This window comes from Carcharhinus amblyrhynchos, chromosome 3 (assembly GCF_965287045.1).
Source record: "Carcharhinus amblyrhynchos chromosome 3, sCarAmb.v2.hapA, whole genome shotgun sequence".
Lineage (NCBI taxonomy): Eukaryota > Metazoa > Chordata > Chondrichthyes > Carcharhiniformes > Carcharhinidae > Carcharhinus > Carcharhinus amblyrhynchos.
Window position 1 is genome coordinate 70,922,770 of NC_137326.1, and position 18,948 is coordinate 70,941,717.

The window sequence follows — 18,948 nt, forward strand, 5'->3', positions numbered from 1 at the left end:
CATTCCCTCTACAGCAGTAAAGGTAAGGGGACCAAAATTTCACAAAGTATTCAAAGTGCAGTCTAACCAAGCTCCTATTCAATTGAAGCAAGACCTCACTATTCCTGTATGCAAAACCTCTTATGCTAAAGGCTATTCTGTTACCCTTCCTAATAGCTTGTAAACATTTTGATTAGAAGAGGAAGTTAAACTTCAATGTTTATAAACATTCTGCAACAGGTTGGATATTTTAGAAGTCTAACTTCCTCCTTTCTAACCACAATGTTTACAAAGCACTGGAGATTTATTCAAAGAAAAAAATAAGGCTCTTTGCTAATGAGTAAGTAATCAATGCCTGTCAATCAAACCATTTCATAAGGTGCAGACACCAGATACTAACCTTCCATTGATAAAACAGTACTCCCTAGTAAAACTGAATGTAAAGCACTTCAAAGGGGTTTCACAGCTGTGGGCTGTGAGAGAAAGCAAAGAGTTCTCCCTGAAAATCCTGACAGGTCATTTCTATAAAGCACTTTTTAAAGAAGGCTCTTAACACTTGGGGCAATTCCTATTGTGGAATGGAGCACTGCAGTGATTTAGAAGGTTCCCAAATGTCCAAGTGGCATGGATGTTAAAGTGTACAAGGCACTTCAAAGGTTTCAGAGGGCAGAGGCAATAATGAATACCTTTTCCCCAGAATGGGTCTGAATTACCATCATGAAACTGAACAACATCTTTCCCAGGGCAACAAGGAAAAATGCAGCCAACTAACCTCTACTCTGGGGTAGATTGCTGAGGTCAAGCCCTTCCCCTCAACCTGAGTCTACCCACGCCAGGACCTCTGGGCGCCCCACCCTATGCAACCTGGCAGTGGTGGGGGGGCACATCACTTATCTCTGTGCTCCCACTTGCAGTACAAGGCATCAGGTCAGGGTGTCACTGCTGAGGGCAGTGCAAGTTGGCATGTGGGGGCCTGAGGTGGTTCCCTTGGGGGGGAAGGGGCACATGGGCATACTATTTACCTCCTTTCCCCCACGTGGAGTACAAGGCCCCAGGTCCACGTTTGTCAGGATCTGCACCAAAGCCTGCCCAGTGGGATCCCTGCAATGGGGGCGGGAGGTCACTGAATCGGGTTCCAATCTGCTAATTACACATTTATTAGCATTTGTGAATATTCATCAGGTTCCCACCCACTCTAGGCAAGAAACTGATCAGGGCTGGGATGGACCAGGAGCATTGTAACAAGTTTGCCATCTAGCGGGAATCCCATTTAACAAAACCTGGTGGGAATGTGAGTGATGAGGAGGATGAAGAGGCTTTAAGGTGATTTAGATAAATTAAATGAGTGGGCAAATATATGGCAGATGCAGTATGATGTGGATAAATGTGATGTTATCTACATTAAGAAGGAAAAACAGAGTACCAGAGTATTACTTAATGGTGATCGATTGAAAAATGTTGATGTACAGAGGATCAGGGTGTTCTTGTACACCAGTAACTGAAAGCAAGCATTTAGATACAGCAAACAGTTAAGAAGGCAAATAGTTGGCCTTCATTATAAGAAGAGTTGAGTACAGGAGTAAGGACATTTTACTGTAACAATACACAAAGATTTGTTAAATATGCAACATGGTTTTAAAATATTATTTGTGTTGAGGTTTGTCAAATCAGACACAAATATATGACAAGCTGGAATTATTCCAGCAAAACCACGACATTGACTGTAGAAGTCAAAAGATTCAGCTCTTCGAGCCTAGATACCCTCACTGTTACCTGACAGCTTCCTGCTCACAAAGCAACTTCCCTTTGTCTCCCAGGTTATTATAAGGATTCCATGTTTGAGGAAATAGTCCTTTTTTGTTGAATGAACACTCTGGACATCCTGGCAATGTATATCAGGATATTTCAGTTCCCCTAGCAGACAACACATTCTTCATGAAGTCAACAGTTGTTCAACCTTGTAAATCTAGCAGCCATAAATCTGATCACTACTTATCCTTGAGAAAGCGGCAACTTTCAAATCTGCCGGCATTCTCCTGTGGTGCAATATTTAAATGTCACGACAAACTTTACCTGTTAATCCAACCTTAACAATCTCACACCCTTGAACCACAGATTCCATTCTCTTAACTATTAATTCAATCAACTACAGACTGTTTAGATAGTTCCTTATTCAGAACTGCAGAACAGTAATTAGGATTTAACATTCTACTTCAACCTGTGGCTTATGAATCATATCACCATGCTTGATAAATAAGTTAAAATTTACAGTTTAAAACAAAATAGCAATACTAAACAAGCAGGAATCTAAACAGCATCAAATAAGTCAGCCAGGTTTGTGCTCCTAAATCTGATTAACCCGTTCCATTCCGGTTTGTTGCATTCACCTAATTCATTATCTATCGGAGTTGAGATTGGAAGTAACTGAACTTTACCTTGATCTTATTTTCCTCAGTAGCCATAGTCCCATCAATCACTAGACCACAAGTCATGACCTTCTCCAGGAAATGATTGAGTTTCTCCTGATCATGATCATTGTTGGATCCCGATGTTTCTATCAAGATATAAAATGGTGCCTCTGGAAAAGGATAAATGAAAGAAACCAATTGATGGATGTGACACTATCAAGAGCAGGAGAAGATAGGAAAGAGATGGAGTGAGGGAAGTAAAGATAAATATACGGTGCTTCATGAAAACAAAAACCTAAAAGCGAGAACTGCACAGGGAAAATTATCAAAGAAAGTTGAAGGAAAGAAAAAAAGAGAATGAAATGAAGAGTGACGAGATTGAGAAAGAGAGAGAGAAATAAATGAAGAGAAAGAAAATCTGAGCAAGCAAATCTAATCAGAAAGAGTGACAAAGAAGACAGCTCTACCTGATCTACACACACATTGGAAAGGCTAAATGCTCTCAGTTTAATATAGATTTTGAGCCTGGAGAACGGTAACTAATTTCTCCTACTAACACAATTACATTTTTATATCCATTTTTATATATGCATTTTTACAACTGACTGAAAAGAACAATTGCCCCAATCACCAACCAAGAAGAAGCTGTTCCACATCAGTCAGTATATTTTACAGCATTATGACGGAGCATACTTCTTATGTACGTATGCAGAGACAAGTATTACACATATATTTACTTAGCGCCACATAGAACGTACAGCACAGAAACAGGCCAGTTAGCCCTACTGGTCTATCACAGCATTTATTCTCCCTATGGGGTCCTGCCACTCCTCTTTATTTAACCCTGGCAGCACATTCCCCTATTCATAAGATTCTAGTATCCGTACAGTGCACAAGAGGCCATTCGGCCCATCAAGTCTGCACTGACTCTCTGGCAGAGTATCTTACTCAGGCTTCTTCCCAGCCATAGCTCTGTAACCCCAAATATTTACCTTGGCTAATTCATCTAAGCTGCACCTCTTGGGATACTAAGGGATAATTTAGCATGGCTAATCCACTTAACCTGCACATCATTGGTAGCATTCTCTCTCACGGATTGAATTAGTTTTCTCCTTAAATGCATCTATATTTACCCTAACTAATCCTTCGTAGTGAGTTCCAAATTCTCATCACTTTCCAGGTAAAGAACTTTCTCCTGCATTTGTTTCTGGATTTAATAAACTCTTTTGTGGCCCTGGTTCTAGTCTCGTCAAGAAGTGGAAACATCTCTACACTTACCTTTGTAAAAACTTGTATGACATTAACAATCCTTATCAGGTCATTCCTAGTCTCCTCTTTTCTGGAGAAAAGAGCCTTAGTATTTTCAATCTTTGCTGATAAAGATACTAAGAGGTTATATCTATCAATCTTTTTCACGTCTTTCAACCTAACTCTGAAACAGAGGCGGCATTGGAAGATTTCTGTAGAATCCACAGAATCTCTGTAGTGCAGAAGAAGGCCATTCAGCCCATCGAGTATGCATCAAATCCCCAAGACAGCATCTTACTCAGGCCTCCTGCACTGTAGGGATTCTAGGGAACCATCTTGGACACTAAGGGCCAATATAGCATGGCCGATCCACCTAACCTGCACATCTTTGGACTGTAGGAGGAAATCAGAGCACCCGGAGGAATCTTAAGCAGATGCGGGGAGAACATGTAAACTCCACTCAGACAGTCACCCAAGGCTGGAATCAAACCAGGATCCCTGGCACTGATGAGGGAATAGTGCTAACCACTTTGCCACCATATCGTCAGTCAGTAGAGTTACGTCAGCTGTATAACTATCAATCAAATAGAAAATGAAATTGAGCACCAGATCACTGAGGCTCAAAATGGGTTCCTGAGCCAGTGAAGTCAGAGTCCATATGGCAAAGCCTCTAACAGAATGGTCTTGTTGTCTCAAAGCTATAAGCAGAAAACTTATAGTCAACTGAATTAAGAAAATGTGATGCTAACTTCCATTCTTAACACCCATTTTGCCATGAGATAAACCCGTCAGCAATCTGTATCAGTCCTTGTATTGCCAAGCATTCATTTCAGAGTTCGAAGAAATATCCATGCAAGAGAAACGAGTATCTAATTTGGGTCATAGATTACTAGTTACACAGCCATTTAGGTAAGTACAGGAAGATGTGATCAGCCAAGGTCTAATTAAATGATGAAACAGGCTTGAGGGGCTATCTGTGGTAACTCCACTAATAATGAGGCTTACACTTCCCACAGGAGTACCTAATGACACAAATCCAAGAATGACTAAGATTAAACTGATAGTGATCTCATTTTATTTTCTTATGTCCCTTTTACCTTGCAATGGATTTCTCAGTTTCAGGTGCTCACAGACAACTGCTCTGCAATTATAATCCAGGAACTCGAACGCAGAGAGAATTTCACCCAACATGCTTTTGGATTCCTTGAATACATCCAAGATCTTCTCAAAGCTCTCACAACCTTAAGACACAAAGCAGATCAATATTGTATGTATTATACAATTATAAGCTACTCTGCTGAACATAGCTCTATCTCATCATCTCTCTCGATTCCTCCACAGTTGCTAAATTATCAGACTGCTGTCCAACACCAGTAGTGGATGAGCAAAACCATCCCCAATTAAATATTGGGAAGACTGAAGCCATTGCCTTCATTCTCCATTACAAACTCCATTCTTTAGCAGCTGATTCATCCTTCTCCCTGATGACTTCCAGAGGCTGAACCAGACCATCTACAGACTTGGTATCATATTTGACTCCGAGATGAGCCTCTCATCACATATCTGCATGATAAGGCAACTACTTCCACCTACTTAACATCACCCCACTCAGTCCGTGCCTAGGCTCATCTGTTGATAAAACTCCAAAACTGTGCTACTCAGGCTCTTACTTGTGCCAACTCCTGTTCATTACCATTCTTGTGCTCAGCTGACCTATACTGGCTCCCGGTTAAACAACGCCCTTGATTTTAAAATTCTCATCCTTGTTTAATAATCCCTTCATGCATTTGCCCGTCCCTATCTCTGTAATCTCCTGCAACGACCCACTCCCTTATTTAATTCTGGCCTCTTGAACATCCCTGATTGTAACTGTTCTACCAGCTGTCCAGGACCTAAGCTCTAGAATTCCCATCTTAAACATCTCTGCCCCTAGACCTTCATTCTTCTTTCTAGATGTTCCTTAAAACCTACTTCTTTGACCACGCTTTTGGGCTAGATGTCCTAATATTGCCTTATGTAGCTAGGTGTCCAAATTTCCATTATGAAGTTCCTGTAAATTACCTTGGATCATTTTATTCCATTGTTATAAAGTCTGAATATCACTGAAAAAAGAGACATGTTAAAACATTTTTTCTTGCATCCATCATGACAAACACAAGAATGTCAAATTTCAAACAATCACAACATATGTTGCAGGAGAACAGACTGCTTGATTAGTTAGCAAATTGACTCAGACTTGCTATGGAGAGAGCAACAGGAAACAGAGAATCCCCAAACTCCCCAATAATTCAAAAACGTTGTGAGGCTTAATATATTCATTTTGTTTGGATGCCTGTGTATTAATGTATGCCTCTTCTAGCGCATGTAAATGAGCCACATTACAAGCACAACTGAAATCTTAAATTGGTTGTTAGTGTAGTAAATGGCTCACTCAGAATTATTTGAGCAAGTGCTGCCCAATCATGGAATCACATCTAACGGGAGACGTTTTGCTTTAGATTTTGCAAGTTTGGGTTGGTTGAGTATGATCTGTAATCTATTACAAGCAACCAAAGAAACATACTGTTTCAACCAGCATGTTCTTAGACAATAAAAACAGCAAATGCTGGCAAATCTCAGAAAATCTGACAGCATCTATGGGAGAGACTAAGGCTGTATTCTCTCTCCACATATGCTGTCCTACGTGCTGGGATTTTCCAGTATTTTCTGTTTTTGTTTCAGATTCCAGCATCTGCATTATTCTATCATGTTCCTTTGGTTGGGGTGTTTGCCCAGGAGAGATTTATTGATTACAAGATGATCATCAATCACTCAAAGTTTTTAAGATTTCCATACAGTACAATGTGTGTATTTTACAGAGATATAGCACTGTGGGAAGCTGCTGCATTTCAAATATAATAAAATGTTCATTACACCGTGGAAGCCTTTTATGGACCCAGGGAAAAGCTAGACCTCCAACTGCTATTTAACATTATTTATAAGACTAACATAGGCTAACTTCTACAAATGAATTAACAGAAGGTGACCAGTTAAAGGTCAGGTAACAACTGGTTAAAGGTCAGGCAACAATTGTTTCTTTTTTCCAATTTGTGATTTTTTTGATTATAAATACCATGTAATGTTGTTTGCTTAAGACTCAAAGTAAGGCCAATATGTACTGTCTTAATGCAATGTAACTGATGATTGCTGTTTGTTTAGAATGTAATTGAATAAGTAGAAATTCGGTAGTTTGTAAACACCCTTACGTAATGGTTGCTCGATGGAACAGGGACAGGAGGGAGAGGTGGGCCCCTTCCACGATGTAAAACTACACATATATTAGAACCGACGAACATCAATGAAGTAAGCAGATCACAGAATCCCTATGGTGCACAAGACTATTCAACCCATTAAGGCTGCACTGACTCTCAACATAGCATCCCACTAAGCTCTATCCTCATAACCCCACGTAAGCAACTGAAACACGGGATGAGCAGTCACTGGTATAAATATTCTGTAACAGAAATCAAATAATGAAGTGCAGTTGTTTTGGATGAGATGTCAAGTTTTGGTTCATTGATATCCAGAATAGACCTTTAAACCCAGTTACTGAGAATAGCCTTCAGCATTGACACAAATGTGAACTTCACTGGGAACTTTACTGACTTCAGCTATCAACTGGGTGTGAGCAGTACAGGCATGGTCAGACAGCAGTTGTAACACCTTCCTTCAAAACTGTGAAGAAATACTATAGCCGTTCTCTGCCTTTACCTAGAAACGCTACACTGACAGCGGCTGGTTTCCTTGGACATAGAATGGACACGGCGGTGATAATTCCAAGTGTTCCTTCAGCTCCAATAAAAAGTTGCTTCAGATCGTAGCCTGTGTTGTCTTTGCGAAGTGTTGACAGACAGTTCAAAATCGTTCCATCTGCAAGTACCTACAAGCAAGAACAGGTTATGAAACAATGGTATATATACAGCAGTAGTAGAAATAACATTTGCTAGTCAACAAGATCATGAGGAAGGTGCAAATGGATCCCTCAAAAACACATCAAGAAAATCAATAATTTTTTTTTTAAATGCCATGTTATTACTGCGATGGGAATGCTGAGAAGTTAAAACTCACAGCATCATTGATGTCCAGGAAAGGCCTCACGTTGTTAGAGAAAAGCAGTACTGCCTCTGGTCCTGAACAGTTTTGGTAATAACAAGACCATATGAACAGAGAAGATCATTTAGTTCCTCAAGCCTGTTCTGCTTTTAATACGTCACGGCTGGTCAGTGACCTAACTCCCTATAGATCCACCTTTGCCCTGCATCCAGTAATATCTTTGGTTTGCAAAGTCTATCAGTCTTAACACCCTTTACATGTACAAGTGTTTCCTAAATTCACTCCTGAAAGTCTAACTTTTAGAATGTTCCATCTAGTCTTAGTCTTCCCAAACATAAGTCGTTTCTCTGCATCTACCCAATGGTTCCCCTTAATATTTGAAAACTTTTATCATCTTTTCACCTTCTAAACTCTAGGGAACACAACCCTAGCTTGTGTAATCTGTCCTTGTGATCCAGGTATCCTTCTGATAATTCTACACTACTTCAAGGCCAATATAGCCTTCCTAATGTGTGATGTCCAGAACTGCTCACATACTCCAAGTGCTTTCTGATCAGGACTTTCAAGCATGACTTTTACCCCCTCTTATTCTAGTCCTGTAGATAAAAAAAGCAAGCATTCCATTAGCCATTTTGATTATTTTCTGTACCTGAACCTGCGAGTTTCTTTGGACCTCCATTGTTTCTACCTTTTTGCCATTTAGAGAGTACCCTGAGCTATATTTCTTGGGTCCATATTAGGTTCTTATTCTTGGTGTAAATATACCACTGATACACAAGGATTGGTGAAACAACACTGTAGGTTCTTAATTTGAAGATAGACTATACACAGATAATGTTTACTGGCAAATTGTGAGGCATACATCTAACCGTAACCACTATTGCTTTAGATGCCTGCAAGCCATGCGACTAATATATCACATCCTGTCAAGGTGGTAATGATTGACAGATATTTAAAATATGTTCCTTAAAGGCGTATTCACATCAAATGACAACAGTCTAAAGTACACTGGTTTATATTGAATCTATTTGCCATAGTTTTGCCCATTCGCTTAAGCAATTAATATCTTACTATTTTTACATTTTTATTTACATTGTTTACAATTCCACCAATTTTTTGTGTAATCAACAAACATGGATCTAGGGCTTTTTATCCTATCATCTAAGTCAAGGATTCCCAAATTGAGTTCGGCAGAAGAAAGATCAGATCCTGCAAAGGGGAAGAGAGCAATTTAGCCCTCAGTAGGAGTGGGGTGATGTGGGGAGCCTTGGACAGACAAGGTGAGTGTGTGTGTGTGTGTGTGTGTGTGTGTGTGTGTGAGAGAGACAAGGTGAGTGTTTGTTTGTGTGTGTGTGTGTGTGTGTGTGTGTGTGAGTGAGACAAGGTGAGTGTTTGTGTGTGTGAGAGAGACAAGGTGAGTGTTTGTGTGTGTGTGTGTGTGTGTGTGAGTGAGAGAGACAAGGTGAGTGTGTGTGTCTGTGAGACAAGGTGAGTGTTTGTTTGTGTGTGTGTGTGTGAGAGAGAGAGAGACAAGGTGAGTGTTTGTTTGTGTGTGTGTGTGTGTGTGAGACAAGGTGAGTGTGTGTGTGTGGACAAGGTGAGTGTTTGTGTGTGTGTGTGTGTGTGTCTGTGAGACAAGGTGAGTGTGTGTGTGTGTGAGACAAGGTGAGTGTGTGTGTGTGTGTGTGAGAGACAAGGTGAGTGTTTGCGTGTGTGTGAGACAAGGTGAGTGTTTGTGTGTGTGCGAGACAAGGTGAGTGTTTGTGTGTGTGTGAGTGTTTGTGTGTGTGTGTGAGACAAGGTGAGTGTTTGTGTGTGTGTGTGAGACAAGGTGAGTGTTTGTGTGTGTGTGTGAGAGACAAGGTGAGTGTGTGTGTGTGTGTGTGTGAGACAAGGTGAGTATGTGTGTGTGTGAGACACGGTGAGTGTTTGTGTGTGTGTGAGACACGGTGAGTGTTTGTGTGTGTGTGAGACACGGTGAGTGTTTGTGTGTGTGTGAGACACGGTGAGTATTTGTGTGTGTGTGAGACACGGTGAGTGTTTGTGTGTGTGAGAGACACGGTGAGTGTTTGTGTGTGTGTGAGACACGGTGAGTGTTTGTGTGTGTGTGACTGTGTGTGCGTGTGAGACAAGGTGAGTGTTTGTGTGTGTGTGTGTGTGTGAGAGACAAGGTGAGTGTGTGTGTGAGACAAGGTGAGTATGTGTGTGTGTGTGAGACAAGGTGAGTGTGTGTGTGAGACAAGGTGAGTGTTTGTGTGTGTGAGAGACACGGTGAGTGTTTGTGTGTGTGAGAGACACGGTGAGTGTTTCTGTGTGTGTGAGACACGGTGAGTGTTTGTGTGTGTGAGAGACACGGTGAGTGTTTGTGTGTGTGTGAGACACGGTGAGTGTTTGTGTGTGTGTGACTGTTTGTGTGTGCGTGTGAGACAAGGTGAGTGTTTGTGTGTGTGTGTGTGTGTGTGTGAGACAAGGTGAGTGTGTGTGTGAGACAAGGTGAGTATGTGTGTGTGTGTGTGAGACAAGGTGAGTGTGTGTGTGTGTGTGTGAGACAAGGTGAGTGTTTGTGTGTGTGTGAGACAAGGTGAGTGTTTGTGTGTGTGTGTGTGTGTGTGTGTGAGAGACAAGGTGTGTGTGTGTGAGTGTGTGTGTGAGAGACAAGGTGAGTGTTTGTGTGTGTGTGAGAGACAAGGTGAGTGTTTGTGTGTGTGTGTGAGAGACAAGGTGAGTGTTTGTGTGTGTGTGTGAGAGACAAGGTGAGTGTTTGTGTGTGTGTGTGAGAGACAAGGTGAGTGTTTGTGTGTGTGTGTGAGAGACAAGGTGAGTGTTTGTGTGTGTGTGTGAGAGACAAGGTGAGTGTTTGTGTGTGTGTGAGAGACAAGGTGAGTGTTTGTGTGTGTGTGTGAGAGACAAGGTGAGTGTTTGTGTGTGTGTGTGAGAGACAAGGTGAGTGTTTGTGTGTGTGTGTGAGAGACAAGGTGAGTGTTTGTGTGTGTGAGAGAGAGACAAGGTGAGTGTTTGTGTGTGTGAGAGACAAGGTGAGTGTTTGTGTGTGTGTGAGACAAGGTGAGTGTTTGTGTGTGAGACAAGGTGAGTGTTTGTGTGTGTGTGTGAGACAAGGTGTTTGTGTGTGTGTGTGAGACAAGGTGAGTGTTTGTGTGTGTGTGTGTGTGTGAGAGACAAGGTGAGTGTTTGTGTGTGAGAGAGACAAGGTGAGTGTTTGAACGTAGAACACTACAGCACAAACAGGCCCTTCGGCCCACGAGTTGCGCCGATCACATCAACACCTATCTATAACCCCCAATCCCATAAAACCCCATATACTCATCCAGAAGTCTTTTAAAAGACCCTAGCGAGTTCGCCTCCACCACCACTGACGGCAGCCGATTCCATTCACTCACCACCCTCTGAGTGAAAAACTTACCCCTAACATCACTTCTGTACTTTCCTCCCCGCACCTTAAATCTGTGTCCTCTCGTAGCGACCATTTCAACCCGGGGAAATAGCCTCTGAGAATCCACCCTATCTATTCCTCTCAACATTTTATAAACCTCTATCAGGTCGCCTCTCAACTTACGTCTCTCCAGGGAAAAGAGACCCAGTTCCCTCAACCTAACTTCATAAGGCATGCCTCCCAGTCCAGGCAACATCCTTGTAAATCTCCTCTGTACCCTTTCAATAGCTTCTACGTCTTTCCTATAGTGAGGCGACCAGAACTGCGCACAGTACTCCAAATGAGGCCTGACCAGGGTCTTATAAAGTTGCAGCATTACCTCCCGACTCCTAAACTCAATCCCTCGATTTATGAAGGCCAGTACACCATACGCCTTCTTGACCACCTCTTCCACCTGCGAGGCCGATTTAAGAGTCCTGTGGACCCGGACCCCAAGATCCTTCTGCTCCTCAACACTACCAAGACTCCTGCCCTTGATAGTGTACTCGTTCATCCCGTTGGTTCTGCCAAAATGGACGACTACGCATTTATCCGCGTAGTCCATCTGCCACTTCTCCGCCCAGTCCTGCATCCTATTTATGTCCTGCTGCAACTTTTGCCATCCTTCCAGACCATCCACAACACCACCGACCTTCGTGTCATCAGCGAACTTACTTACCCATCCTTCCACTTCCTCATCCAGGTCATTTATGAAAATGACAAACAGCAAGGGTCCTAGAACAGATCCCTGGGGTACACCACTGGTGACTGACCTCCATTCAGAAAAAGACCCATCCACAACCACTCTCTGCCTTCTGCAGGCAAGCCAGTTCTTGATCCACAAGGCCAAAGGCCCTTGGATCCCATGCCCTCTCACCTTCTCAAGAAGTCTTGCATGGGGGACTTTATCAAACGCCTTGCTGAAGTCCATGTACACCACGTCCACGGAACTTCCTTCGTCAATGTGTTCAGTCACATTATCGAAGAGTTTGTGTGTGTGTGAGACAAGGTGAGTGTTTGTGTGTGTGTGTGTGAGACAAGGTGAGTGTGTGTGTGTGAGACAAGGTGTTTGTGTGTGTGTGTGTGTGTGAGACAAGGTGAGTGTTCGCGCGTGTGTGTGTGTGTGTGTGAGAGAGAGAGAGAGACAAGGTGAGTGTTTGTGTGTGTGTCTGTGTGTGTGTGAGAGAGACAAGGTGAATGTTTGTGTGTGTGTGTGAGAGAGACAAGGTGAGTTTGTGTGTGTGTGTGAGAGACAAGGTGAGTGTTTGTGTGTGTGTGTGTGAGACAAGGTGAGTGTTTGTGTGTGTGAGACAAGGTGAATGTTTGTGTGTGTGTGTGAGAGAGAGACAAGATGAGTGTGAGAGAGAGACAAGGTGAGTGTTTGTGTGTGTGTGTGTGAGAGAGAGACAAGGTGTTTGTGTGTCTGTGTGTGAGAGACAAGGTGAGTGTTTGTGTGTGTGTGAGAGACAAGGTGTGAGTGTGTGTGTGTGAGAGACAAGGTGAGTGTTTGTGTGTGTGTGTGAGAGACAAGGTGAGTGTTTGTGTGTGTGTGTGTGAGACAAGGTGAGTGTTTGTGTGTGTGTGTGTGAGACAAGGTGAGTGTTTGTGTGTGTGTGTGTGTGAGACAAGGTGAGTGTTTGTGTGTGTGTGAGACAAGGTGAGTGTTTGTGTGTGTGTGTGTGTGTGAGAGACAAGGTGAGTGTTTGTGTGTGTGAGACAAGGTGAGTGTGTGTGTGTGTGTGGGGGGGGGGAGACAAGGTGAGTGTTTGTGTGTCTGAGAGACAAGGTGAGTGTTTGTGTGTGTGTGTGAGACAAGGTGAGTGTTTGTGTGTGTGTGTGTGAGAGAGAGACAAGGTGTTTGTGTGTCTGTGTGTGAGAGACAAGGTGAGTGTTTGTGTGTGTGTGAGAGAGAGAGACAAGGTGAGTGTGTGTGTGTGTGTGAGAGAGACAAGGTGAGTGTTTGTGTGTGTGTGAGAGAGACAAGGTGAGTGTTTGTGTGTGTGTGTGTGAGAGACAAGGTGAGTGTTTGTGTGTGTGTGTGAGAGACAAGGTGAGTGTGTGTGTGAGACAAGGTGAGTGTTTGTGTGTGAGTGTGTGTGAGACAAGGTGAGTGTTTGTGTGTGTGTGAGACAAGGTGAGTGTTTGTGTGTGTGTGTGAGAGAGACAAGGTGAGTGTGTGTGTGTGAGATAAGGTGAGTGTTTGTGTGTGTGTGTGAGTGAGACAAGGTGAGTGTTTGTGTGTGTGTGTGTGTGAGAGAGAGAGACAAGGTGAGTGTGTGTGTGTGTGTGTGTGTGAGAGAGACACGGTGAGTGTTTGTGTGTGTGTGAGACACGGTGAGTGTTTGTGTGTGTGTGGGAGAGAGACAAGGTGAGTGTTTGTGTGTGTGTGTGAGAGAGACAAGGTGAGTGTTTGTGTGTGTGAGAGAGACAAGGTGAGTGTTTGTGTGTGTGTGAGACAAGGTGAGTGTTTGTGTGTGTGTGAGACAAGGTGTGTGTGTGTGTGTGGGAGACAAGGTGAGTGTTTGTGTGTGTGTGTGAGAGAGACAAGGTGAGTGTTTGTGTGTGTGTGTGAGAGAGACAAAGTGAGTGTTTGTGTGTGTGTGAGAGAGACAAGGTGAGTGTTTGTGTGTGTGTGAGAGACACAAGGTGAGTGTTTGTGTGTGTGTGAGAGAGACAAGGTGAGTGTTTGTGTGTGTGTGAGAGAGACAAGGTGAGTGTTTGTGTGTGTGTGTGTGAGAGACAAGGTGAGTGTTTGTGTGTGTGTGTGTGAGAGACAAGGTGAGTGTTTGTGTGTGTGTGTGTGAGACAAGGTGAGTGTTTGTGTGTGTGTGAGACAAGGTGAGTGTTTGTGTGTGTGTGTGAGACAAGGTGAGTGTTTGTGTGTGTGTGTGTTAGACAAGATGAGTGTTTGTGTGTGAGAGAGACAAGGTGAGTGTGTGTGTGTGAGACAAGGTGAGTGTTTGTGTGTGTGTGTGAGAGAGACAAGGGGAGTGTGTGTGTGTGTGTGTGAGAGAAACAAGGTGATTGTTTGTGTGTGTGTGAGAGACAAGGTGAGTGTGTGTGTGTGTGAGAGAGACAAGGTGATTGTTTGTGTGTGTGTGAGAGACAAGGTGAGTGTGTGTGTGTGTGAGACAAGGTGAGTGTGTGTGCGTGTGTGTGTGAGACAAGGTGAGTGTGTGTGTGTGAGACAAGGTGAGTGTTTGTGAGTGTGTGTGTGTGTGTGTGTGTGTGTGTGTGTGAGAGAGAGAGAGAGAGACAAGGTGAGTGTGTGTGTGTGTGTGTGTGTGAGAGAGACAAGGTGATTGTTTGTGTGTGTGTGAGAGACAAGGTGAGTGTGTGTGTGTGTGTGTGAGACAAGGTGAGTGTGTGTGTGTGAGACAAGGTGAGTGTGTGTGTGTGAGACAAGGTGAGTGTGTGTGTGAGACAAGGTGAGTGTTTGTGTGTGTGTGTGAGAGACAAGGTGAGTGTTTGTGTGTGTGTGTGTGTGAGACAAGGTGAGTGTGTGTGTGTGTGTGTGTGAGACAAGGTGAGTGTGTGTGTGTGTGTGAGTGAGACAAGGTGAGTGTGTGTGTGTGTGTGAGTGAGACAAGGTGAGTGTGTGTGTGTGTGTGTGTGAGACAAGGTGAGTGTTTGTGTGTGTGTGAGACAAGGTGAGTGTTTGTGTGTGTGTGTGAGAGACAAGGTGAGTGTTTGTGTGTGTGTGTGTGAGACAAGGTGAGTGTTTGTGTGTGTGTGAGACAAGGTGAGTGTTTGTGTGTGTGTGAGACAAGGTGAGTGTTTGTGTGTGTGTGTGTGTGTGTGTGTGTGTGAGAGACAAGGTGTGTGTGTGTGAGTGTGTGTGTGAGAGACAAGGTGAGTGTTTGTGTGTGTGTGAGAGACAAGGTGAGTGTTTGTGTGTGTGTGAGAGACAAGGTGAGTGTTTGTGTGTGTGAGAGACAAGGTGAGTGTTTGTGTGTGTGTGAGAGAGACAAGGTGAGTGTTTGTGTGTGTGTGTGAGAGACAAGGTGAGTGTGTGTGTGTGTGAGAGACAAGGTGAGTGTTTGTGTGTGTGTGAGAGACAAGGTGAGTGTTTGTGTGTGTGTGAGACAAGGTGAGTGTTTGTGTGTGTGTGAGACAAGGTGAGTGTTTGTGTGTGAGACAAGGTGAGTGTTTGTGTGTGTGTGTGTGTGAGAGACAAGGTGAGTGTTTGTGTGTGTGTGAGACAAGGTGAGTGTTTGTGTGTGTGTGAGACAAGGTGAGTGTTTGTGTGTGAGACAAGGTGAGTGTTTGTGTGTGTGTGTGTGTGAGAGACAAGGTGAGTGTTTGTGTGTGTGAGAGACAAGGTGAGTGTTTGTGTGTGTGTGAGACAAGGTGAGTGTTTGTGTGTGTGTGAGACAAGGTGAGTGTTTGTGTGTGAGACAAGGTGAGTGTTTGTGTGTGTGTGTGTGTGAGAGACAAGGTGAGTGTTTGTGTGTGTGAGAGACAAGGTGAGTGTTTGTGTGTGTGTGAGACAAGGTGAGTGTTTGTGTGTGAGACAAGGTGAGTGTTTGTGTGTGTGTGTGAGAGAGACAAGGTGAGTGTTTGTGTGTGTGTGAGAGACAAGGTGTTTGTGTGTGTGTGTGTGTGTGAGAGACAAGGTGAGTGTTTGTGTGTGAGACAAGGTGAGTGTGTGTGTGTGAGACAAGGTGTGTGTGTGTGTGAGACAAGGTGTGTGTGTGTGTGACAAGGTGAGTGTGTGTGTGTGAGACAAGGTGTGTGTGTGTGTGAGACAAGGTGTGTGTGTGTGTGTGACAAGGTGAGTGTGTGTGTGTGTGTGTGTGAGACAAGGTGAGTGTTTGTGTGTGTGTGTGTGAGAGACAAGGTGAGTGTTTGTGTGTGTGTGAGAGACAAGGTGAGTGTTTGTGTGTGTGTGGGAGACAAGGTGAGTGTTTGTGTGTCTGTGAGAGACAAGGTGAGTGTTTGTGTGTGACAGACAAGGTGAGTGTTTGTGTGTGTGTGAGAGACAAGGTGTGTGTTTGTGTGCGAGAGACAAGGTGAGTGTTTGTGTGTGTGTGTGAGAGACAAGGTGAGTGTTTGTGTGTGTGTGTGTGAGAGACAATGTGAATGTTTGTGTGTGTTTGTGTGTGTGTGTGAGACAAGGTGAGTGTTTGTGTGTGTGTGAGACAAGGTGAGTGTTTGTGAGACAAGGTGAGTGTTTGTGTGTGTGTGTGTGAGACAAGGTGAGTATTTGTGTGTGTGTGAGACAAGGTGAGTGTTTGTGTGTGTGTGTGTGTGTGTGAGACAAGGTAAGTATTTGTGTGTGTGTGAGACAAGGTGAGTGTTTGTGTGTGTGTGAGAGACAAGGTGAGTGTTTGTGTGTGTGTGCGTGAGAGACAAGGTGAGTGTTTGTGTGTGTGTGTGAGAGACAAGATGAGTGTTTGTGTGTGTGTGTGAGAGACAAGATGTGTGTTTGTGTGTGTGTGTGACAAGGTGAGTGTTTGTGTGTGTGTGTGTGTGTGACAAGGTGAGTGTTTGTGTGTGTGTGAGAGACAAGGTGAGTGTTTGTGTGAGAGACAAGGTGAGTGTTTGTGTGAGAGACAAGGTGAGTGTTTCTGTGAGAGACAAGGTGAGTGTTTGTGTGAGAGACAAGGTGAGTGTTTGTGTGAGAGACAAGGTGAGTGTTTGTGTGTGTGTGTGTGTGTGTGAGAGACAAGGTGAGTGTTTGTGTGTGTGTGAGAGACAAGGTGAGTGTTTGTGTGTGTGTGAGAGACAAGGTGAGTGTTTGTGTGTGAGAGACAAGGTGAGTGTTTGTGTGTGTGTGAGAGACAAGGTGAGTGTTTGTGTGAGAGAGACAAGGTGAGTGTTTGTGTGTGTGTGTGTGAGAGACAAGGTGAGTATTTGTGTGTGTGTGTGTGAGAGACAATGTGAGTGTTTGTGTGTGTGTGTGTGTGTGTGTGAGTGAGAGACAAGGTGAGTGTTTGTGTGTGTGTGAGACAGGTGAGTGTTTGTGTGTGTGTGTGTGAGACAAGGTGAGTGTTTGTGTGTGTGTGTGTGAGAGAGACAAGGTGAGTGTTTGTGTGTGTGTGTGTCAGAGAGACAAGGTGAGTGTGTGTGTGTGTGTGTGTGTGTGAGACAAGGTGAGTGTTTGTGTGTGTGTGTGAGACAAGGTGAGTGTTTGTGTGTGTGTGTGTGTGTGTGTGAGAGACAAGGTGAGTATTTGTGTGTGTGTGAGACAAGGTGAGTGTTTGTGTGTGTGTGTGTGTGTGTGTGTGTGAGACAAGGTGAGTATTTGTGTGTGTGTGAGACAAGGTGAGTGTTTGTGTGTGTGTGAGAGACAAGGTGAGTGTTTGTGTGTGTGTGCGTGAGAGACAAGGTGAGTGTTTGTGTGTGTGAGAGACAAGGTGAGTGTTTGTGTGTGTGTGTGAGAGACAAGATGAGTGTTTGTGTGTGTGTGTGAGAGACAAGGTGAGTGTTTGTGTGTGTGTGTGTGTGAGACAAGGTGAGTGTTTGTTTGTGTGTGTGTGTGTGTGTGTGTGTGTGTGAGACAAGGTGAGTGTTTGTGTGTGTGTGTGTGTGTGAGTGAGTGAGTGAGGTTTAGTAAGTGAGCAAGAGGAATAGTGAGTACACATACAAGAGTCAGAAAATACTTCGATAAATTATGTTTTTGCATGTTTGTACCTATTGGGTGAAAACAATCGCTCTTTGTGGTTTGGCTCTTCAATACCATCAGAATGTTTCTCAGGAATTCCTTCAGTACTCTTTGTCGGTCAAAAGGAAAAGTTTGGGAAACTCTGTTCCAAGTTATTTGTTATGTACAGGAGACAGAACAATTGAAATTCTTTATCCTCTCCCCGTCTGTTCCTAAGCAGAGCAGTTTTTGAATTATTTCTAAAGTAGGTTGTGGTATGTTTCCCTAAACCTCCAGTTGCTATGATCCAATTTAGTAAGAACTTACAGCAAAGCCATGTTATGATTAACTCAGAAGGTTACTTTATTCACATTCAATCCCTGGGGAGGAGGGGCAGTGTTTGCAATCTCACACACATATACACGCATGTACGCGCACACACACACACACACACAGGGAATATACAGCAAGAGGGGATAGAAAAGAGGAAGATTTACAGCTATGGGAGACAACCACAGAAAGCCACCGAAATGATTACTAGTTCATGATTTCCAGAGTTTGAGATGTCAAGGTCCAGAGGGTGTTTCCTTTGTGACAGAGATCAGTTCAGGTGAGTTTCTGGTTGGAGACAACAGTACAAAAACCCGTGAAATGAATTCTGTTGTAGCACAGTAAGCTTTCTCTGCTGAGACTGCCGAGGACTCAATCCTGCACAAAGGCTGCACTATGTCTGGATGGATAAATCTGCTGAACCAGATTCTCCTTTGCTGTTCATCATCCTGCTCTCCATTTCAAAACTGCCATCACGCATACATATCTCTTCAAAAAGCCGAACCTCAAGTCATCCACTGTCTTCACGACTGATGCTTCTATTCACAGCCTTCCTTTATTGGTCTTTGATAGTGTTGTTGTCATCTCCCAGCTCCATGTCTATCTCTCCCAACCTCCAGCTCCAAATCATTACAGATCCTTATTTCATCCTTTGCAGTCTTCCAATGATCTTTTGTGACCAATTCACCCTCTTTATCCTCACCTAGCTCAATATAACTCAACCACACCATCCTCCTCCAATGTCATTCCTCTGCTGTCCGGCTTGAAGGATTGCCCTTGTATGGTCCTATTCATAGAACATAGAACAGTACAGTACAGGCCCTTCGGCCTCAATGTTGTGCCGAGCTATGTCCAAACCCAAGATCAAGCTATCC

General features: G+C 43.7%; 1 protein-coding gene across 2 annotated transcripts in view; it reads right to left on the bottom strand.

The window, feature by feature from the left end:
- d2hgdh (D-2-hydroxyglutarate dehydrogenase) overlaps positions 1–18,948 on the bottom strand; it is a 46,746-nt gene that overhangs the window by 13,306 nt on the left and 14,492 nt on the right. For both annotated transcript variants that reach the window (XM_080185132.1, XM_080185125.1), the window contains exons 5-7: positions 7,386–7,554; positions 4,733–4,876; positions 2,415–2,557 (exon numbers count right to left, since the gene is read on the bottom strand). In XM_080185132.1, coding sequence (XP_080041258.1) covers positions 2,415–2,557; positions 4,733–4,876; positions 7,386–7,554 — 456 coding nt within the window. The remainder of the gene's footprint in view (positions 1–2,414; positions 2,558–4,732; positions 4,877–7,385; positions 7,555–18,948) is intronic.